We start from the raw sequence: 23,750 nt of genomic DNA on the forward strand, positions 1-23,750 counted from the left end.
TTTACTTCTCTGATTGCCGTGGCTAGGACTTCCAAAACTATGTTGAATAATAGTGGTGAGAGTAGATATCTTTGTCTTGTTCCTGATCTTAGAGGAAATGCTTTCAGTTTTTCACCATTGAGAATGATGTTTGCTGTGGGTTTGTCATATATGACCTTTATTATGTTGAGGTAGGTTCCCTCTATGCCCACTTTCTGGAGAGTTTTTATCATAAATGGGTGTTGAATTTTGTCAAAAGCTTTTTCTGCATCTATTGAGATGATCATATGGTTTTTATTCTTCAATTTGCTAATATGGTGTATCACATTGATTGATTTGCATATATTGAAGAATCCTTGCATCCCTGGGATAAATCCCACTTGATCATGGTGTATGATCCTTTTATGTGTTGTTAGATACTGTTTGCTAGTATTTTGCTGAGGATTCTTGCATCTATATTCATCAGTGATATTGGTCTGTAATTTTCTTTTTTTGTAGTATCTTTGTCTGGTTTTGGTATCATGGTGTTGGTGGCGTCATCGAATGAGTTTGGGAGTGTTCCTTCCTCTGCAGTTTTTTGGAAGAGTTTGAGAAGGATGGGTGTTAGCTCTTCTCTAAATGTTTGATAGAATTCACCTGTGAAGCCATGTGGTCCTGGACTTTTGCTTGTTGGAAGATTTTTAATCACAGCTTCAATTTCATTACTTGTGATTGGTCTGTTCATATTTTCTGTTTCTTGCTGGTTCAGTCTTGGAAGGTTATACCTTTCTAAGAATTTGTCCATTTCTTCCAAGTTGTCCATTTTATTAGCATACAGTTGCTTGTAGTAGTCTCTTAGGATGCTTTGTATTATTGTGGTGTCTGTTGTAACTTCTCCTTTTTCATTTCTAATTTTATTGATCTGAGTCCTCTCCCTCTTTTTCTTGATGAGTCTGGCTAATGGTTTATCAATTTTGTTTATCTTCTCAAAGAATCAGCTTTTAGCTTTTTTGATGTTTGCTATTGTTTTCTTTCTTTCTATTTCATTTATTTCTGCTCTGATCTTTATGATTTCTTTCCTTCTGCTAACTTTGGGGTTTGTTTGTTCTTCTTTCTCTAGTTCCTTTAGGTGTAAGGTTAGATTGTTTATTTGAGATTTTTCTTGTTTTTTGAGGTAGGCTTGTATAGCTATAAAGCTATAAAATTCCCTCTTAGAACTGCTTTTGCTGCATCCCATAGGTTTTGGATAGTCGTGTTTTCATTGTCATTTGTCTCTAGGTATTTTTTGATTTCCTCTTTGATTTCTTCAGTGATCTCTTGGTTATTTAGTAACGTATTGTTTAGCCTCCATATGTTTGTGTTTTTTACATTTTTTCCCCTGTAATTCATTTCTAATCTCATAGCGTTGTGGTCAGAAAAGATGCTTGATATGATTTCAATTTTCTTAAATTTACTGAGGCTTGATTTGCGACCCAAGATGTGATCTATCCTGGAGAATGTTCCGTGTGCACTTGAGAAGAAAGTGTAATCTGCTGTTTTTGGATGGAATATCCTATAAATATCAATTAAATCTATCTTGTCTATTGTGTCATTTAAAGCTTCTGTTTCCTTATTTATTTTCATTTTGGATGATCTGTCCATTGGTGTAAGTGAGGTGTTAAAGTCCCCCACTATTACTGTGTTACTCTAGATTTCCTCTTTTACAGCTGTTAGCAGTTCCTTATGTATTGAGGTGCTCCTATGTTGGGTGCATATATATTTATAATTGTTATATCTTCTTCTTGCGTTGATCCCTTGATCATTATGTAGTGTCCTTCCTTGTCTCTTGTAACATTTTTTATTTTAAAGTCTATTTTATCTGATATGAGTATAGCTACTCCAGCTTTCTTTTGATTTCCATTTGCATGGAATATCTTTTTCCATCCCCTCACTTTCAGTCTGTATGTGTCCCTAGGTCTGAAGTGGGTCTCTTGTAGACAGCATATATATGGGTCTTGTTTTTGTATCCATTCAGTGAGCCTGTGTCTTTTGGTTCGAGCATTTAATCCATTCACATTTAAGGTAATTATTGATATGTATGTTCCTATTACCATTTTCTTAATTGTTTTGGGTTTGTTTTTGTAGATCCTTTTCTTCTCTTGTGTTTCCCAGTTAGAGAAGTTCCTTTTGCATTTGTTGTAGAGCTAGTTTGGTGGTGCTGAATTCTCTTAGCTTTTGCTTGTCTGTAACACTTTTGATTTCTCCATCGAATCTGAATGAGATCCTTGCCAGGTAGAGTAATCTTGGTTGTAGGTTTTTCCCTTTCATCACTTTAAGTATATCATGCCACTCCCTTCTGGCTTGTAGAGTTTCTGCTGAGAAATCAGCTGTTAACCTTATGGGAGTTCCCTTGTATGTTATTTGTCATTTTTCCCTTGCTGCTTTCAATAATTTTTCTTTGTCTTTAATTTTTGCCAATTTGATTACTATGTGTCTCAGCGTGTTTCTCCTTGGGTTCATTCTGTATGGGACTCACTGTGCTTCCTGGACTTGGGTAGCTATTTCTTTTCCCATGTTAGGGAAGTTTTCAACTATAATCTCTTCAAATATTTTCTCTGGTCTTTTCTCTCTCTCTTCTCCTTCTGGGACCGCTATAATGCGAATGTTGTTGCATTGAATGTTGTCCCGGAGGTCTCTTAGGCTGTCTTCATTTCTTTTCATTCTTTTTTCTTTATTCTGTTCTGCAGAAGTAAATTCCACCATTCTGTTTTCCAGGTCACTTATCCGTTCTTCTGCCTCAGTTATTCTGCTGTTGATTCCTTCTAGTGTAGTTTTCATTTCAGTTATTGTATTGTTCCTCTGTGTTTGTTTGTTCTTTAATTCTTCTAGGTCTTTGTTAAACATTTCTTGCATCTTCTCAATCTTTGCCTCCATTCTTATTCCGAGGTCCTGGATCATCTTCACTATCATTATTCTGAATTCTTTTTCTGGAAGGTTGCCTATCTCCACTTCATTTAGTTGTTTTTCTGGGGTTTTATCTTGTTCCTTCATCTGGTACATAGCCCTCTGCCTTTTCATCTTGTCTATCTTTCTGTGAATGTGGTTTTTGTTCCACAGGCTGCAGCATTGTAGTTCTTCTTGCTTCTTCTGTCTGCCCTCTGGTGGATGAGGCTATCTAAGAGGCTTGTGTAAGTTTCCTGATGGGAGGGACTGGTGGTGGGTAGAGCTGACTGTTGCTCTGGTGGGCAGAGCTCAGTAAAACTTTAATCCACTTGATTGTTGATGTGTGGGGCTGGGGTCCCTCCCTGTTGGTTGCTTTGCCTGAGGCAACCCAACACTGGAATTTACCTGGGCTCTTTGGTGGGGCTAATGACAGACTCTGTGAGGGCTCACGCCAAGGAGTACTTCCCAGAACTTTACTGCTAGTGTTCTTGTCCCCACAGTGAGCCACATCCACCCCCACCTCTGCAGGAGACTCTCCAACACTAGCAGGTAGGTCTGGTTCAGTCTCCCCTGGGGTCACTGCTCCTTCCCCTGGGTCCCGATGCACACACTACTTTGCGTGTGCCCTCCAAGAGTGGAGTCTCCGTTTCCCCCAGTCCTGTCGAAGTCCTGCAATCAAATCCCACTATGCTTCAAAGTCTGATTCTCTAGGAATTCCTCCTCCTATTGCCGGACCCCCAGGTTGGGAAGCCTGACGAGGGGCTCAGAACCTTCACTCCAGTGGGTGAACTTCTGTGGTATAAGTGTTCTCCAGTCTGTGTATCACCCACCCAGCAGTTATGGGATTTGATTTGACTGTGATTGCGCCCCTCTTACCGTCTCATTGTGGCTTCTCCTTTTTCTTTGGATGTGGGGTGCCTTTTTTGGTGAGTTCCAGTGTCTTCCTGTTGATGATTGTCCAGCAGCTAGTTGTGATTCTGGTGTTCTCGCAAGAGGGAGTGAGAGCACGTCCTTCTACTCTGCCATCTTGGTTCCTAGTCCTCTTCTTATACTTTTTAAGAAACATTTATTTTAAAAAATTTTAAGCGTATAAAAGGCAAGGAGAATAGCATAGTATGCACCCATGCACCCTTCCCCAAATTCAACAATTATTAACTCACTACCAATCTTGTTTCATCTATACCCCACCCACTTCTCTCTTCTCATATTACTTTGAAACTAATACCAAGCATCATGTAATAACAACCATAAATATTTCAGTAGGTTTCCCTAAAAATAGACTCTATGTATTAATATAAAACTTTAGGTCTTCAAATTTCCAGTTTTCTCTTAAATTGTATGTGGGTTTTCTTGTTTGTTTGAATAAGAATCCAAGCAAAGTCTATGGCTTATATGTTTTGTAATTCTCTTTCAATCTCTAGGTTCACCCTGTATTACTTTCTTTTTACTTATTGCAATTTATTTGTTGAGCAAATCAAGTTGTTCGTGGGCGTTATAGTTGCCCACAGTCTAGATTGCGCTGATCGCTTCCTCACAGTATAGCTTATGTGTTCCCCATTCCTCTACAAATTGGTAGTTGGATACAGATGGGGGCTTGATCAAATTTAGTTCTATTTTCTAAATATACTTCTTTCTTTGTTTATGTAAGACTCCTTCCTGGATGATGGTATATTTTTTTATTAGGAGCTCATAATTTTGGCTGACTCTGTTTTGTGAGGCCAACAGCCATTGACATTAACACTTAGAGTCCTTACTTTTCAACTAAAATATTAAGTCTAACTGACAAATTTTTAAGTGATGTGATGCAGAATATTCAACTGAATATCTAATGTAGTAAATCTCTTAAATACTACAAATACTTAAAATATTGAACATATATATATTGTCCCAATGATTAGAAACAGATTTTTGTACCATGGGCTTGAATTACTTCATCATTTCTGTATTTAATTCTGAATCATCCAAGATCTAAAAAAGGCTTACTAAGAAAAACAAGTGTCATGTCATGATCAATTTCACCAGGCCTTTACACTTACCTAGGTAGTAAGCTATGCATATGTGTTAAATTTTAAATGTTTGATTTTTTAAAAAAGTGAGTTTATTAGATAACAGTTTATGACCACATATGTTTATCATCTCAGGTGGAAACTGAGACATGTATATCCATGGCAATTCTTCCTGGGCTACAAGAGTACCCACTAAGCCCTTTTTTATGGTCTCAGTGATAGCAAGGCACTTCCTGCTTACATTCTCCAAATGGTGTCAATTTCGTGTTAGAAAGATCACTTTGGCAGCAGCATGTAGAAGGGACTTTAAGGGTAGAAAAGATGAAGAGCAATTCTCATCACTAGACTGTCCAGAAGGCTACTGCATGGGTCCACACTAGCAATGATAGAATCCTGTTCTTGTGTCTAGCAGGATAGAAGAGAGAGACAGAAGGGGAGGTGCATTATAGGAGACACTAAATACGCAGAACTTGCAGAACTTACAGAACTTGATTAATTCGATGTGGGACTGTAGAAGAGTGAGAAATAAAGGATGACTTAAGGCTTAGGTGGTTAAGGGAATTGTGGTGCGATTGACCAAGGTAAGAAACTTAGTAGGAAAAACTGGTTTAGGCTGGGATGAAAGAGGGAAACCTCAGCTTCTGGGATGTTAATATAGAACCATCAGCGGGACATACAAATAAAGATAGATAGGAAGATGAGTGGATGGATGGATAGATAGATAGATAGATAGATCGGTAGATAGATGAGTCTGAAACTCAGAAGTGAGGTCTGTGCTAGAGAGTTCAACATGAAGTCACCAACATTAAGATAATATGTGAAGCTGTGGAGTTATATGAGAATATGAGACCATCTAGGGGCAAATGTAGAGTGAAAATAAAAATGAGGAAGCCAAGACCGGAACACAAAAGAACACCATCACTTAAAAGGGGAAGTCAGAGCAAATTAACCCACAAAGGAAATTGTGGGGTAGTGACCAGAGAGACAAGAAGTGAGCAGGAGAGATTTCTCATGGAAACAAAGGAGACTCCAGGAAGGCAAAATAGCCAATACTGTGATAAGAGCCACAAAGCAATCAAGTAAGGTGCAAGCTGAGAAGTGTTTAATGGATTTGGTAATCAAATCTTTTAAGAATAGTTTCAGTGAAGGATTAGCAAGGGAAGCCAGATTGTAGTCAATGAAGAAATGAGTAGGAGGAGAGCAAGTAAGGTTGGTGAGTATGGACAGCTTTTTCTACTTTGGGAAAAGGAGGATGGACTTGTGGTAATGTGGAGCATTTAGAAAGGTGAAGAGAAGTGTTTGTCCTTTATGAATGAGAGTAACTTGGGCTGAGGGAGAAAACAGTAGTGAGATATTTAGGGATGGGGAGTGAAAGAAGAAGAACAATAATAGTAATATAAATAATATGATGACACACAGAAGAAAGCGAATAAAAGGAGTAAAATATCTGATCATTCAGATAGGATTCAGAACACAGATGGAAAGAAGAACTTCGGTAGGGACAGGTAAGGATGTGCGTAACTGTAGATAAGCTTGGGAGTTAAAGGAATGTATTTTAAGAGAGTTCACCCCCAATAAGTGCTATTTTATTGGTGAAATAAGAAACAAGATCATCTGATGAAAAGAGAAAGGAGAGGAATAGGAGATCTGAGGGAAGTAATGAACGTTTTAAATAGCCATTGGGAAGAATGATGCAAGAGAGGGTTGACTAGTAAAAAAGTGTAATGAGATTATAGAATAGTGTTGGGGGTATAGCTGAGACTGAATATCAATTATTGGTAATATCCTAAATCAGTAAAATGGCAATTTTCCCCAGCTATGCAAATCAACCCAAGAATAGAAATAGAAAATATAGATGGTTCCATAAATCATTGGGGATTCATGCAGCCCAGGTATTGATAGCTGTTATGAGCAGTTGGAGTGAAGTGATTTGGAATGAAACACCTTGGAGTCCAAGCCACAAGTGATGGAAGCAAAACCAGATGGAGAACATCTGGAAAAGAGTGATGAGTCAGGATTGGAACTAATGATCTTTGGAATCTGTACCATACAGCAAATCATATACCTTCAGAACCCAGAATTGACTTATTGACATACTGTCATTTTAACAGAAAAATATTTCTGCCCTGAAACTAAACTACTGATTAATTGTAGATGCTCACTTTGAATGGGCAGTGCTGTGCTCAAGCTCCCCGATTCTCCATTTTTTGCAGCAGTAGTGGCATCGATACAAGGCTAAAGCCTATTCTACTGACTTCTGAAGTTTTAAATCAGAGCAGATATGAAAGAGAAGAGTTATTTTTAAATGATCCTTTTATTCTTTTTTCTTTTTCATTGTAAGGGGAGCATCTACTTGTTCCATTTTCACTTTTTCTTCTCTCTTGTTTTCAGAAGCCCTGTAAATGAAGAAAATCAAGATAGTGTCATACACTTTGATGGTAAGAGACGAAAGATGCTTTATTTATTTGTTCCCTCAGATATGGAAGTTTGAGTTAATCATTCTCATAGGATCATTAATGGGTCATTATCATCATTGGTCCATGCAAGACCCCTCTCTTGTTTTACTTATTTATTTATTTCCTTTTATCTCCATGACCCACTCCCTTTCCTTCCTCCCCCTTACCAGAGACAAATATTCTAATGTACTTAGTGTGTGTCTTTTGTACATATTATTTGCATGCTCTTGTATGTGTATATGTACATATTTCAATTTACATAAACTGTATATTATAGCTCACTCTGGCCTTTTTTTTATACTCAACTGTGTTGAGTGTTTTGGGGGGCTCCTCCATGTTGTATATGTATATTTAATTTCTTTCTGTTAACTACTGCACAGCACTCCATGGTATGCATCCTATGCATTCACATTTCACCTTCAACTCACTGGTACCACAAATAATAGTTCAATGCACCTTCTTGTCCATATCCCCATGTGGACCTCTGAGAGCCTTCCTTTATGTATATCCAGCAGTAGAGTGCTGCTTGTAAGCAATGGCATATTCATTTCAACTGAGTAGGATTAGAGTGCTCTCCAGAAGAGCTGCATCTCTGTGTACTCCCGTCACAGGGCATGAAGATTCCAAGATGCCTACCTTTCGCCAGTGCATGGTACTATGCAGCTTTCCAGTTGTTTCCAGTCTTACATGCATAAAATGATGTCTTGTTTCACTTTCATATCTCTGCTTGCTGCTGAGTTCGAATACTTGATTTGTTTATTAGCCTTTGTGATTTTCTCTTCTGTAGGTTTCCAGTTCTTATTCCTTGACCATTTTTTTCTTGGGGTTGGTATCCTTTTCTGGCTGACTTGCAGGAGTTCCTTTGTATTCCAAATATTTATCCTATGTCAGTTGTAGACATTGCAAATATCTTCTCTCATTCTGTCCATTGTCTATTAACTTAGTCCATGCTGTCCTTCACTGAACATAAATATATTTTGATATAATCAAATTCATTAATATTTACTTTGTAATCTATACTTCTTAAGTTTTATTTAAGAAGTCCTATCCCTAGGAAATACAAATATTATCTTCTGTTTTCTTCTATGAACTTTATCCGTTACAGTTAGGTCTTTGATCTCTTTGCAGTCCACTTTTGAGGCGTTAGTAGAAATCTAGCTTTGTTGTCTCATGGACAAAGCCAGTTTTCCCATTACCATACTCTGAAATCCACCCTTTTCTCATTAATTTATAATGCCACATTTATTATATTAACTCTATTGGTGTGTTTGTGTCTTTGCATATATAGGTGTGTATGTGTGTGCATGTGTGTTTCTATTTGTGTGTGTGTAAATTTGCGTATCTGTCTCTGAGCTCTCTGCTCTATTCCACTGGTCTATTCATTTGTATATCAGTTCCACACTGTTTTTATTATTATTGTTTTAGATGATGTCCTAGTACCTGGTAATTTATTGATATTACCAAACCCTTGAGCAGTAAAATATCTTTTAAAAAAATCTCATTAACTTGATTTGTTCGACACATGAAAGCAAATCCTTGGGAACAAGTAAGTTGAAAAGTGTGAACTAGTTGTGATTTTCTGGTAAAATCTTTGTTCCATACTGCAAGCCCACAAAACCAAATGTTCATGCTTTTCATAAAGAGAATAAAGAGTGTCTTCATTAATTTTTGGCTTTTGCATTATTTTATGAAAGTCAGTGAAATGATTTTATAATTAAATTACAAGATTCAAAAAAGCCATAGTAAGAATCTAAACTACATATTCTATTTTGTACTTCTATACCTTTGGTAAATTATAAGTTCTGTTACATGATGAACTGTTTTGAATATTATATTACATCTAATAATCCTGTATTAAAGCACTTCTTAATTACAGTATATTAAATTGCATTCTTTTTTTAAACACTTTAGGAACGGGAAATCTGGATGAGGTCAGTTTTTTTTCCTTCTCATATTATATTGCTGTAATTAGAATATGTAACAATTATTGTGATTCATTTTCTATTGATATAAACCAACAAATGAAAATCCTTATGAGTAATGGTGATTGTTTTCCATTTATAATCTTATTTCATCTAAAATGCTTGAGACATTAAACACCCATTATTACACTGACTCATAGTAATTTTGTAATGTTAAACATAGACTGAAGTCTGGCTACACATCTGAATTACATAGCAAGATATAAAATGAAATCTTTCTGTGCTTCCTTTTCCAGTCTATCTCTAAAAAGGAAACAAAAATATTTTAAATAAGCCAAATTGACACACAAATGTATGCTTGTTTTACTGATTATTTGAGCAATGTAATATGTGTATGTTCCCTTATTAAATAATTACAATTAATCATTATTAATGTTTTTCTTGACAGGAACAAGAGAGTGAAGGAGAAACATATGAAGACATGTATGAGTTACATTTTTTTACCATGATATTTTCCTTCTAAGATGAATATAGTGATTTGGATGAGGGAGAGTGGAGGGATATTCAACACTGGGAGGGAAAAGCTGTATTGTTCAAATGACTGGCATATAATGATAACCTTTATTTCAATACAAAGGACTAAAGATTCTTTTCTTGTCTAAGGATTTTACAGAGGACTCTATTAAAATGCCATCCCCGGAGAGGTCAGAGGCCTGCAGCCCACTAGATAGCCCACAGGCAGGGAATCACAGGGGCCGGGAATCTGATTTCTTGCTCTCGGTGTGTCCTTGGGCACATGAATTCGTGTATACGTTACAATGTCCTCACCTAGACAGCACTTCACCTCACAACCTTGCTATGAGAGACGATTTAACACAGCACCAGATGCCAAAGTTTTAGCCTGCTAAACAGAAAGGTGTTAGAAAGGGTTCCAAAATGGGTTTCTGGGTAGCCCGAGACTAAGAAATTTCTTGGAAAATGAGTAGAGGTAGAATGAATATGTTATTTTATCTTTTGTTGATTCAAATATGTTAATTTTCCCTACCCAGTTCTTATTCAACTAATTCTGACTAAAGTTTCTGAATTAAGGTTTGTACATGTGTGTACAAGTGCATGTGTGTACGTGAACTTGTACTAGTGAGTGCATGAGAGAGAGAGAGAGAGGAGAGATTAATTCTATTCATGCTGACAGGAGGCAAGAACCTTTATAAACAGTGCTTTCCACTTGCCTGCCCGAGCTGTAAGGGCAGCAGACCCTTAGGAAGGCATCCTCATTTGAATGCCTCCTGCTGGCTCTAAGCACAGTCTCATACACCCAGGAATTTTGACAAGCCTTGGCTTTATACCTTCACCTATACTTCTTCACATACTATCTTCTGCTCTGGGTAGAAACCTCTCTGGATAGGGAGCCCTGACACATCAATGCCCGTGGATGCTAAAACAAACTTACAATTTTAATCCACAGAGAAACATCCAAAGAAAGAGAGAAGAAAAGGGAAAAGGAGGAAAAGAAGAGATTAGAGCTGGAGAAAAAGGAACAGAAAGAGAGAGAAAAGAAAGAACAAGAAATAAAGAAGAAATTTAAAGTAAGAGCTTTCTTGCCGAAGGGTGAAGAAGAGTAACCTCTTTTTATAACTTCCACACAAAAGGGGCACAATCCTTGAAACCTTACATGGTCGGAGAATTACTTAATCATTGTTTTCTAAAGAGTAACTACCTTCACAATCGTAATGTTTTTGTCCAATAATCTCCTTTACCCCTGCACTAAAAAACGAATGCAATAAAATCCAAATAAAATATGATGGGAGCTCAGGAAATTTTATGTCAATGGAGTGAAAGAGTACTTGATACTCAGACCCATCTTGACTCTCCTTGTTATACATTTCCTTTTATCCTACTCATAATATGAGCTCAGGACCACACACATACACATCCCTGTGGCATGTATTATAGTGGTACGAGGGACAGAAGTGTCTCTGGATTAACCAGACCTGTCTCAATAAAGCTCCGTGAGCTACCCTGACTGCTGCTGTCTAGACCTGACTTACATTTTTGCCTTTATTTTAAGCCGATGTACATGCTGACTTTTGATACCAGCTGTTTCTCCTCCCTCTTCATCCACCTGGATTTCTGACCTCTGTCTTCTCTGATCTCTGATTTCTAATTGTGTGATTTCTATTGCTACCACCACTACCACTATACTTGCGGCCTATACTCTTTTGGCCAGTATGTCTTTGATGACATGGCCCATCTGGGGTGGGTCTAGTATGTCAGCTATAGCATGATTATCTAGTTACAAAACTATTCTTCACTATAAAAAGGATTCATATCAAGTTTCCTTTAAATATTTAATTCCTCCTGAACATTTACAATACGGTTTGAATTATAAAAATGTGATTTATATATAATTTCCCAGTATATTGATTATAGTAAAACAAAGATTCAACAGCAGGGCAAAGGGAAAATGTAAAGCTTAGAGTCAGTTGGACAGATGTGGATTCAAAGTCCAACTGCACATGCAAATTATGTGATCATGGGCATATTACTAAACTTCTCTGAACCTCAGATTCTTATTTTTAAAGTAAGTCAATGATACCTCTCCTGAAAGTTTTTTATGGAATTAAATAAAATAATGCACGGAAGGCACTGTATCTATTATAGGATCTCATTCAATTTTGCTTACTACATATAAGCAAAATTAAGATTACAGTATAAATACTAAAACATTTTACTCATACAGAATGTATGGCTACCAATGTTTACAGTTTTCAAGTGGAAAACATGAAAAATTAATTTCTTAAATGAAAATCTTTATAACATACTTTTTATGAAGAGATTGTTTGTAGTTTTGAAGGAATTGTGTGAAGCTTTCCCTTGTGGGTTTTTTTTGGGAAATCAGTTTTGCATTGTTTCACTCATTCATTTGAATAATATTTGTTAGTAAGAAAAAAATAGGATATGGAAGACATACCACCAAATGTGAACTCAAAAGTTTGTCAAGACTGGGACTTCACACGCTATATTCCTTCCACAAAATGTTAATAGATGTTCCAATTAAATAAATAAATGTGAGAACTGTTACATAGCTTCACATTTCATTATTTCCAAGACAAAATATTTCACATTTTAAAATTCTGATATTAAGATGCATTTTAACATCGTTGGCATATCAAAATTTAAATTAAGCTATTTTCTTTCTTTCTTGGTGGTGCATAATTAATGATATGTCTCCCAATTCATCGTATCACAAGTTCAATAAAATAAAGTAGAGCTTCTTCAAAACTCACAATGCATATTTGCATATCAAAAGGTCCAAGAAATTCTGTTGAAAAGACACCAATTTAGGATTAGGAAATGTTTAGGATTCATGACCTCTAAACTAGATTATTCCCCTGCTGTCAAGAAAACACTGTACTATTCAGGATATTAATTTAAAAACCTCTCATAATATTTGTTTGTTATTTTTATTATTCACAAAGCTATTTCTAAACTGTTGTCTGTTTATAGCAGGTAATGTCTACTCCAAGTTTATAGATAGACAAGTACCACAAAGTTAAAAAAAAAAAAGAAAGAAAGAAAGAAAATGCTTTTCCCACAAGTACAACCCACCACCACCAACCCTTGCTGTTTTAGGCCTGCAGAGAACCATCAGAATAATTGCACAAAGCACAGAGGGGAATAACCTCTGTCTACCAAGCAAACCACCAGCATACCCCATAAAAACACATAGCACCCAGCATGTCGTACATAAGTGGTATTCGGTTATCAGTGGCTTTCTCTGCAAATCTTCCACAGAGTTCCCGAGGTCAACAGATCACTGCCACTCTCTCCTGGCCCCCGAGCATGTGCTTACCTGTTCTTTGCTGGTTCTGTCTGACCTCTGCAATTTTCCCCTAACCCCTCCTCTAAGAACATTCACCAGGAATGACATTCACCCTCAACTTCTAGTTCAAACTTGTAAATGTTGGAAATAGGCAGGTTGGCAAGTGGTGGACATATTGTCTTTCAAAACCACATTCCTTAAAGATGTTCTGAATAGTAAAGAAGCCAGTCGTGATTTTTTTTTCCCTCTTTGCAGCTAACAGGCCCTATTCAAGTCATCCACCAAGCAAAAGCTTGCTGTGATGTCAAAGGAGGAAAGAATGAACTGAGCTTCAAGCAAGGAGAGCAAATTGAAATAATCCGAATCACAGACAACCCTGAAGGAAAATGGCTGGGCAGAACAGCCAGGGGGTCATGTGAGTGCACATTTTCCTACAACTTCGAAGTGTTTTCTATTTGAGCCAATATTAATGTGAAAATTCTTCCAAAGCTACTCATAAGCATTAAGTTGGGAGCACGTTACAGGGTGGACAAAGATAGGAAGATTTTAAATGACAGGTAGAGCTCCATCTTCACCTCATCTGTGTAATCTTTTTAGTGGGGAAAAATGTAAATATTTATAGTATCCCAGGGAGGAGCAAAGAGCATTAGGTTCTTCATCGATGTTAAAAGGCAAAAATGATTCATATGAATCACTTTGGAATCTTGAAAATAGACTCTAGGCTTACCCCAAACCACAACAGCGTAAGACTTTGACAAAGTACAGTTAAACATGTGTCAACAAGTCTATAAATCAGAATTGCAAGCAAAGAAATAAAGGGAAAATTTAAAGAGTAAGTGTGCAATTAATATTTTATTCACAACTTTATGATATTTAAGCTACAGTTACCCGAACATAAATTGTTCCCCTTTTGGTAGACGGCTATATTAAAACAACGGCTGTAGAGATTGACTATGATTCCTTGAAACGGAAAAAAAACTCGCTCGGTGCTCTTTCATCAAGACCTTTTGAAGATGACCAGGAAGTATATGATGATGTCGCAGAGCAGGAAGATGTTAACAGGTATGTGTAAATACAAATTGTAAAGCAAATCACATCATCTCTTTGTCAGAGATTGTGGATTTTAAGGTGCTAGAATTTTACTTTCCCTATTTCCTACTGCTCTCTATCACTAAACTAAATTACCATTTACAATCACTTCAATATGGATGAAAAGTCATTGGAAACTCCATAGGCTTTTATTTTACTCTTTGGTTGTATGTATCAAATACTACTTGAAATATAATGGGCCATTTGCCAGATATTACCAAACGTGTTGTCAATCCAAAATGCTGTTTTACAGTATTTATTCTGATTTGATCTTAAGGATATGCCTAAAGTAAGTATGACTTTGTAAAATTGAAGGATGAGATGTAGAAGTTAGCTCTGAAAAATATAAAGTGTTTTTCTCTGAAATGTGAGTCTAAATATATTCGTCGTTCTTATTTAAAAACATAACAGACAAAAATGCTTTTTAAAGCCAACTCTACTTTGCTCTTTAAGAGTAAAAATGTAAAATCCCCTATGATCCCTGGCAATCAACTAAGGGTCCAACTTTCCATTCATTCCACTAGAATGGCATGACCTTCCCCACAAGAATTATGGGAACATCTTTCTGGGGTAGAGGAGCCCAGAGGAGAGTCTGGCCATCTTCTCCCACGTACCTTTCCTTCCCTTCTCTCTTTTCTCCGTCTCCAGCTCCCTTTATCCTTGCCTCCTCTTCTGTCTCTTTTTCCTAGCTCTGATCTTCCTTGTCCTTTCTTCTCCTTCCTTTTCCATTCCCCTTTTCTTTCCATTCCTTTTTGCCTCCAATAGCTCCCTTTCCTGGTAAAGCCATAATCCCTTCAAGTTGAAGGAAAAGGAGAAGGAAAATCTCTAGCACAGTGAAGAATCCTCTTTTTTTTATGCCCATTTGTGGAATTGGGAAACCCCCCACGTGATCCCAAAACACATGATCTGAGCTAGATCTTCACTTGGGAAAAAATGTGTCTGCATTCTTCATAACTCAAATTTTAAAGGAAAAATGTTTTCATTATCAACCATTTTAAAAATGTAAAATGATCAAAACAGTAATATACTTATGAAATATATGAAGAATTAAATTTCCCTCTTGTGGACTTTGAGCTCATGGCATCAATTAAACTTATGTTGCTCTCTGGCAGTTTTGTCTTTCTAAAATGAATAATAGGGAATTCCCTGGCGGACTTGTGGTTAGGATTCTGGGCTTTCACTGCCTGGGGCCTGGGTTCAATCCCTGGTTGGGGAACTAAGATCCTACAAGCCACGTGGCATAGCCAAAAAAAAAAGGAATGATGGCCTTCCATGCCTTCTTACCGTGGTATGATCATAAATTATGCAATATATATCAAAACATGCGATGTATGCACTGGAGTTTACAGATTGTAAATTGGCCTTAGTAATAAGAAACACCTTGACCTACTTTGAAAGTCAGTAAATGCTAATTTGGGGGTCAAAGTTCCAAATGGCCATATTCTGAGGGTTACAGAATTTTCTGGACATGACTATTCCATACCATGTATATTAGCAACATATATACTTTATGTTTGCCTTTTATCTTTTTTAAAAAAAAACACACACATTTCTCTTATTTTGTAATTAAAGAACCCCAGTTATATTAATATATACATATTTACACTGATGAACATACTCAAGAAAAAAATGATAAATCCACAAAAAGGGATGATATCCTTAAAATGAAGCATTATTTTCCATAATAGGTGACTATTTCCCAAAACTAATGCTATTACCTTTTCCTTTTATCTAGTCTATACATACCACAGCTCTAAAAGACATCTCTAGTTAGTAAACATGTAGCAGAAAAAGAATCTTCCATTTAATAAACTGGGGTTGGAGGAGGTGTATGGTTTTAATGCTTAATATTTTAAACAAGTATAGCCCCACAATATTTACTAGCATCTATTCCTCCCTTATGCATGTTTAATAAGAAAATAGAATAAGAGACATCACTTCTACACAAGTTTTTTTTCTTGAAACTACAGCTGCTGCTGGCAGAGATCTCATAACAGAATATGCTTTGTCCTTAGTAGAACAAGGAAAGACGCTGAGTATAGCTGGCAGCTTGTCCTGGCAAGAATAAGAGAAGGCACCATCCTCTCCTTTCCCTCCCCCAGATGCCTCCTGGTTCCTTGCACTCTTTACCAGCTCTTTCCCAATTCCTCCAGGGTAAGGAGAGCTGACTGTGTACTTCAGATTCTGCGAGCAGACAGGAGGCTTAAAAGCACAGGTCCTGACAGCGGTTCTTCTCCCTTTCTTCTCAACTAAGCAATGTTTTGTACTAAATGTGAAACGTTGAACAAAAGGAAATTACAAGTGCAAATACCACTCCTCCATCACATAAAAAAACTTTCTTCTATGTATGTTTCCAACCTTTTTCCTGCCATTTATCCTTTCCTCTTTCTCTTTCCTCCTCTTTTCTCACACTCTCCTCTCCTTACCTCTCATTCATCTGATCAATGGTTTGTATTCCAAAAAGACCATTATAGGAAATTGAAGAACGGCTCTAGAAATGAAATAATGGATGGTGGCTTTGCTCCTGATTATAACTCTGTTCTTTAGGAATTGGGTAGGAGACTCTCCAAGGGAATATATTGTATTTGCCAGAAGTGGCAGCCAACCCAAATTGCAATTTTTCACATAATTCTATCTGCTTGCTTCATGCTCACAGGGAAGTGTTAGGGCAATGAATGTGAAAATAGTTTGTAAGCAAGTAAAGAATATACTAAAAATTCATCAAAAATCAATTCTTATTTATATATTAGGACATTTATAGCATGTTTTTCTCCAAAGTTCCATTAGCAAACATACTTTTTATTTCTAGATTAGCAGTAGATCTGCGTCAGACCAATTTCTTTCATTCTGACTTAAAGGTTGAGGAATCAGATATGAGTGTATAATTACACTATAAGATTGTAATATCAGACTGATATCTGTTACTGGCAGGTTATCCAAAAGGCAAAAACGGCAACACGGGGAGCGCAGAGAGGTGTAACCAAAAGGATATTGTAAGGGAAGGCAGGATGCTGAAGTTCTCCTCTCATCTCTTCATTTACTTAAAAGTGGGCTTGGTCATATCACGTCATTTCTCAGAGCCTCAATTTCTTTCTGCAAAATGAACTAGATGACTTCTGAGATTTTTTTTTTTTTAGTTCTCACACTCTACACTTCCTTTGTTCTCACAGAACTCATATTTTAGTGGGAGAAATGGACAAGAAAACAGACAATTATAAGAGAGGGGAAATATAGAATGTTATCAAAATAAATTAAAAATCAGAATTCTGGATTTAGAGAATCAGGAGCCACACTCTACAAAGGCCCCATGAAGAGGATTTCAATTTTTTTTAAGTTCTCCCTTTTAAAAAAATGTAATGCTATTGGACTAAGAGTTAAATGCTGTGACTATAAGATAGCAAAAGAAAATTGAATTTAATGCAGTAATGGTTCTGGAATAATACTCTCTTTTTATAAATAAGTCCATCTATGGAATGATGTAATACTGTATAATCTGAAAACTGCCTCATGGGAAAATGCTAGAAGCAGACAGTATCATTGTTTAGAATACTTTATGGTACTGAATCTCACTTGATTCTTATTAGGTTTGTTTTGCTTTGTTTTTTGCTTTGTTACTACTCATCTATTACAATAAGGAACAGTTTTTCTTCCTTTTCACATATAACATCTGATAACTTTTTTTCTAACTAAAATATAGTTGATTTACAATACTATATTAGTTTCAGGTATACAGTATAGTGATTCAATGTTTTTATAGGTTATACTCCATTTAAAGTTATTATAAAATATTGGCTATATTCTCTATGCTGTACAATATATCCTTGTAGTTTATTTATTTTATACATAGTAGTTTGTACCTCTTAAACCCCTATCCCCAACTTGCCCCTCCAGCCCATCCCCTCGTTACTGATAACCAGTACTTTGTTCTCCATATCTGCAAGTCTCTTTCTGTCTTGTAATATTCATTCATTTGTTTTATTTTTTTTAGATTCCACATATAAGTGATAACGTACAGTATGTGTCTTTAACTATCTTTATTTCACTAAGTACAATACACTCTAGGTCCACCAGCGTTGTTGCAAATGACAAAACCTCATTCTTTTTATGACTGAGTGACATTCCATTGTGTATGTATACTACGTCTTCTTTATCCATTCATCTGTCGATGGACACTTAGGTTGCTTCTATTGATATATCTTGGCTATTGTAAATAACATCCTGATAAACTTTTGATTGGAATGTTATTTTTTCTTTTGTATAACTGCTCAATATATGTACTTCTCTCCCTGATAGCTAAATACTTTGTATATTAATTTAATTGGTCCACTTTTTTTTTCCTAGCCACAGTCAGAGTGGAAGTGGAGGTAAGCCACACACTTTCATCAGCAGTTTCTGCAAGTCTTCAACGTTTTTGTGTGTACTAATGACAAAATGCTTTTGTCTGCAAATAATGAGGAGGATCTTAATGTGGTAGAAAGAACACAGGACTGGGAACCAATGACCTGGAGCCCAGCCCTGGACACTGAGTGACGCTGAGCAAGTCAGTTCTTTCTTCCAAGCTTCTTATGGGTCATAGGGTGACTCCACTTCCAGTATGCCCAGGGCAGTCTCGATTTATGCCAATTGTCTGAGCACAATTTTTAGTAGTATCCCCCTTCACTTTCAGAAGTATCCTTGTTTGGATGATAACTTACATGGTCACCTTAGCTATGACTCCTAAAGTCTCCTCGTTATCTCATCAACAAAATAAGGGTTACTGATACCTGGCAGTGCTAAAATTCTCATCCTAAAAATCAAATTTCAAGTTTATTGTACATATTCTTGTACAGAGAAGGTACTCAGTAAAGATTTGGTAAATAAATATTTGTCAAATAGAAAGGTTCCTAAGGACTATAGGATAACAAATCAAATGAAGGTTTAACTTTTAGAATATCACATTGATGAAATGAAATAAAGAAATGAAAAGTCAGCCCATCAATGTTTACAAATTCACCTTTCATTTTATTTGCTTTTCTTTACTTATATCTTGATCAGTAGCTTTTTCTGAATGCCTCCTCAGTATTAATTACATTTTTCTTATCACCTCTCCCTTCTTTTTCCACAAAAAATTCTAACTCCATCGTTATTTAATTTTACTTTTTTCATAGTTATTTTCCCCCATTTCTTTCATCTCCCATGCATACTACTCTTTATCTTCCCTCATATTTTTATTACATTTCACATCTAAGAATTCCTTATAAAATAATGTTAAAAATAATTAATTTACCTACTACCTATGTGAGAGTGGGAAATAAAGCTACTTTTTATTTCAATAGTTGATATGAAAGTAGGATGCTTTCTGCAATTAAATAAGACAGATTTATTATCAAATTTTGAGTGAACATTTGTGACCAAATTATAAAATTAACAGAAGACTTCTTCTCCCCTAATTCACATGAAGGGATGTTCCCACCTCCCCCAGACGATGATATTTATGATGGGATAGAAGAGGAAGATTCTGTTAATGGGTAAGAATGATCAGCGAACTGCCTTTTTGCAAAGTATTGTATGTACTGCAATTGAATAGTCTTGATTTCTATTTAAAATAAAAAGCAGAAATAGCATTCCCTGTTACGTTACCAAAAATTATTTGAATGTTTAACAGCATTAGTAAATGCGGAAGTGTAACTGCACCACACTTCCAATGAAGTGGTATATTGTTTGGAATAACCTTGACAACTACGTCAAAAGAAGTGAAATGAAAAAGAGATAAAGGATTAGAAGTGTTGCAGATTTTTTTTCAAACTTTTCCCTATCATTTATTTATCAATCAATAATTTATTTTTACGACAATCTGGAAAGTTAATCAGTCACATGGCTATCCTTTGTATGTTAATCATAGTTGTAGGCAACCCAAATAAACTGAGGTCATATGCTATCTGTGGCAAAACCAGTATTGAATCCTTTAGGTGTTTAAACTTTTGAAATGGCGTATTTTAAAATTTAAATACATATTTAAAAATTTTTAATCTATTAACAACTTACTTTTAATACAGTAAAGCTAAATTGATGTTTAAAACTTAATCCTGACTCAGCTCGCTAGTTTAAGAACCAGGAGAAATCTACCAAATAGGAAAAAATAACTTACCTGCTATTTACCTAGTAGCAGCAGTATTCAAAGACCATAACCTATAAACATAATAGCTTCATTTTGTTCAATACAATGAGTAGCTTACAGCCTGAATGATCAAAGCAGTATAATTATAAAAAATCTGATCAATGCCTGCATGCTCCAAAGCTCCATGCTACAGGTTGAAGAGAAGAGTAACACGTGGTCCTGGGGGATTTTGAAGATGTTAAAGGGAAAAGATGACAGAAAGAAAAGTATACGAGAGAAACCAAAAGACTCTGAGTCAGACAATGAAGGTTCATCGTAAGAGTCGACCAACCACCAAATCCAGTGCATGATAACAACACTAATAATTTAATCAAATGCTGCTAATATTTTATAACCAATAACCAAATTCTGACAGACTTTTAAGCCATTTTAATGTGTTTTTCCATTAGTCATTCTAGCCTCATTTACTGTGTCACCCTTAAACTCATGCATTTATATGAGAGGAGCACAAAGTATTCGAAAACCATCGTATGGTTCAAAAATATATTTTGCTTTCCATTCAAACATGTACAAGCACACACACGCACAAGTGCACACACACACACCCTCACACACTCATACACACTCACCCTCCATTTAATAGGACTTTTTTTAACTGTGGCATCAATCTGAATGTTCACAATTCCAATGCCACATTTTATTATATAATATTGTATACTGACTATTCTTCAAAATATACATTCTCTTTTAAAAATTAATTGCTAGAAATAAAGGACACAATTTGGAATTTCTTTCCTCTAAGTACAGTATTTAAAGTCTTTGTAACTATATCACAATTGTGATATATTAATTCTACTTGAATTACATATTTATCCTATAATAAAATTATTCTAAACATCTTCAGTTTGTATAAATAAAACTAAAGCATAAATTTTACCTTTCCATCCAAAAATAACCCTTTAGTATAAGTTCCATGCGTATGAATTTGAAGGATCTTAATTACACTCGTCGGTACAGGATATCCTTATTTTATATGTGCCTAATAGATTCACCACACTTAACTGAAGTCTTTATAAGATGTTAATTCCACATAGAAGTCCTAATTTTAAACCCTTTTGTGAGACACTAAAACAACACTCAATAAACAGGACTCTTAAAATTATAAGTAAACATAGCAAATCTTCTCTTCATGCAGCATTACTCAAATGTGGTCCTTAGAAATAAAAGCAGAGATTTTTTTTTTTTCGCTCTAATTACACACCAGCTAATTCTGGTTTTAGATCACTTGAACTAATGACCTTTCACACTTTACTGTAACTGTGCACCATTCTTCCAGTGATGTGTGTGTGTGTGTGTTTAAAACTCAGAAAGTAATAAAAGCAAAGGTCTTTTTCTGTTGCAACTAAAAGCCACCCAATCCTGATTTCAAATCACTTCTGTTAATAAGCTCTCACTCTCTAGTTTCAGTGGATATTCCTCTCTTATTCACCATTCTTCTGTTTGGAGATATACATGTACATATTGTTGAAACATGGTCATATAAAGATTCCTATGACCTCTGCTGATTTTGACTCGCATTTCTATTCTTTGAGTCAAATAAACAGTTTTGGGCCTGAGCTATGCCACAATGACTCCAGAATACTGAGACCATTTAATTACTCTGGTATGATAATATGCCCAAACTTCATAGAACAAATCTGCAAACATTGGTCTAATGGCTGTGAGCAAAATAAACCACTGGATATCTCGACTCTTGACTTTTTTGGTCAACACTGGAGTTCACAAAAAGTCTTGCTAAATTCCAGATTGATGGACAAAAACTTGGGACTTAGCAGAGAAATGGAGGATGAGAAAGGAATGATAGTCAACAGATTAATTAGACTGTATAAGCCTCCAGGCTATTACTTATTCATGTCTCTCCTAAATAAAAGACTCAATTTCTGTGTTTATATTGGTCTGATTATAACTGTGTTCTCATTTTCTTTCCAGTTTCCCTTCTCCTCCTAAACAAGTGGGTAAGTAATAAAAGCTAACTGTATATTTTATATCTCACTTCTTGCAGATGAGGTAGTGGAAAGGATTGGCTATAGTCACGCTGTCTGAATTAGAGTCCTGACTCTGAAAATAATAAATTGTGTAACCTTGTCAAGTAACTGCACCTGGGGTCACCACAGTTTCTCAACAGTAAAATAGTGGGAAGAGGAAATTTTAAAATATCAACGATTTTTAAACAGTTCTTCCAGCCATAGGATCACTATGGAGAAAGGGACAAGTGAGTAGGGATGGACCCCAACATTCCCCAAGGACCCCCCCCACCCCAATTCAGTCAGAGCTTGATGTACTGGACTTCTGCATAAAGATTTCTGAAAACATGCCACATTATATGCCACGAAGGTCCTTCTAAATCTAAATTTCTTTGATTTTTAAAATGTATCACTTATATTGTCTTTGGAAAATTTTCCACTGCTCAATGAGAAACAGTTTCTTCTTTGTACAATTTTGATCAGCTTATTTTTTTACCCCTGCTGAGACAGATCTTTAAAGGAGTTTTCTTAAATTTACTTTGAACAAAATAAAATGTCTCACAAGAATATTCAGGGCCTTTCAAAAAGTTTATTTTAACTTGTAAATAAATTGAAAGAGCAAACCAAACACAAAGATAATCTATTCTTCCAAACTGTTTATCTGACTTTGTTTTCAGTTATCAATTTGAAAATATGTAAGGCTCTAACTCAAATTGATCAATAACTGATAAGCTTATATCTTAATCTATAATTTTCAAAAAGTACTCAAGAAACTTAGCTCCACAAATAGTAGGCATAAAATGGAAAAAATGTGATCAATTAAGTAAAAAATGTGTTTCTTGTTTTAATTTTCTTTCATTCTCAAAGGTGTATTAAGTGCATGTGCATGGAATAGTAACTTTTCCCTTTCTGGAAACCAGTGATATGTCATATTTTTACATATTTATTATAAATTCTTCATGTAGTTGAGCAAGTTTTATCCTGTGAAATTAGTTAACCTGAGTGGGAAGAAAATACACACACATGCACACACACACACACAAACATATATACATACATATACAGAGCATATATATATATATGTGTACATATATACAGAAGGGGGGGATTTTTTTTTTTTGGTTGCACCGGGCCTTAGTTGCAGCAAGCGGGCTCCTTAGTTGTGGCATGTGAACTCTTAGTTGTTGCATGCATGTAGGATCTAGTTCCCTGACCAGGGATGAACCCAGGCTCCCTGCATTGGGAGCGTAGAGTCTTATCCACTGTGCCACCAGGGAAGTCCCAAGGTGGGGGGTGGATTTTTTAAAGGAAATCAAATCCTTACCACTACCAGAGAGCATTTTAAACTTTCTGTGATAATCATTCCTTAAAACATTTGTACTCTCTTCAACTCATCTCTTTAGCTTAATTTGCTGTGGAGCAACTTAATAGGTATAGAGAGGACGCATTCCTC

The 23,750-nt window shown here is 35.9% G+C and overlaps 1 protein-coding gene across 7 annotated transcripts in view; it reads left to right on the forward strand.

Annotated features, from left to right (window-relative positions):
• The window catches only part of FYB1 (FYN binding protein 1), a 180,392-nt gene that overhangs the window by 140,710 nt on the left and 15,932 nt on the right, over nucleotides 1-23,750 (forward strand). For 5 of the 7 annotated variants that reach the window (XM_082453722.1, XM_082453723.1, XM_082453721.1 and 2 more), the window contains 10 exons: nucleotides 7,278-7,324; nucleotides 9,254-9,273; nucleotides 9,713-9,747; nucleotides 10,730-10,850; nucleotides 13,343-13,502; nucleotides 14,005-14,149; nucleotides 18,518-18,540; nucleotides 19,617-19,683; nucleotides 20,454-20,588; nucleotides 22,263-22,288. In XM_082453722.1, the coding sequence (XP_082309848.1) occupies nucleotides 7,278-7,324; nucleotides 9,254-9,273; nucleotides 9,713-9,747; nucleotides 10,730-10,850; nucleotides 13,343-13,502; nucleotides 14,005-14,149; nucleotides 18,518-18,540; nucleotides 19,617-19,683; nucleotides 20,454-20,588; nucleotides 22,263-22,288 (779 nt within the window). The remainder of the gene's footprint in view (nucleotides 1-7,277; nucleotides 7,325-9,253; nucleotides 9,274-9,712; nucleotides 9,748-10,729; nucleotides 10,851-13,342; nucleotides 13,503-14,004; nucleotides 14,150-18,517; nucleotides 18,541-19,616; nucleotides 19,684-20,453; nucleotides 20,589-22,262; nucleotides 22,289-23,750) is intronic. The other 2 variants (XM_082453725.1, XM_082453724.1) reach the window with 1 other exon arrangement.

This window comes from Balaenoptera physalus (assembly GCF_965194825.1).
Source record: "Balaenoptera physalus genome assembly, chromosome: 3".
NCBI classification, from domain to species: domain Eukaryota; kingdom Metazoa; phylum Chordata; class Mammalia; order Artiodactyla; family Balaenopteridae; genus Balaenoptera; species Balaenoptera physalus.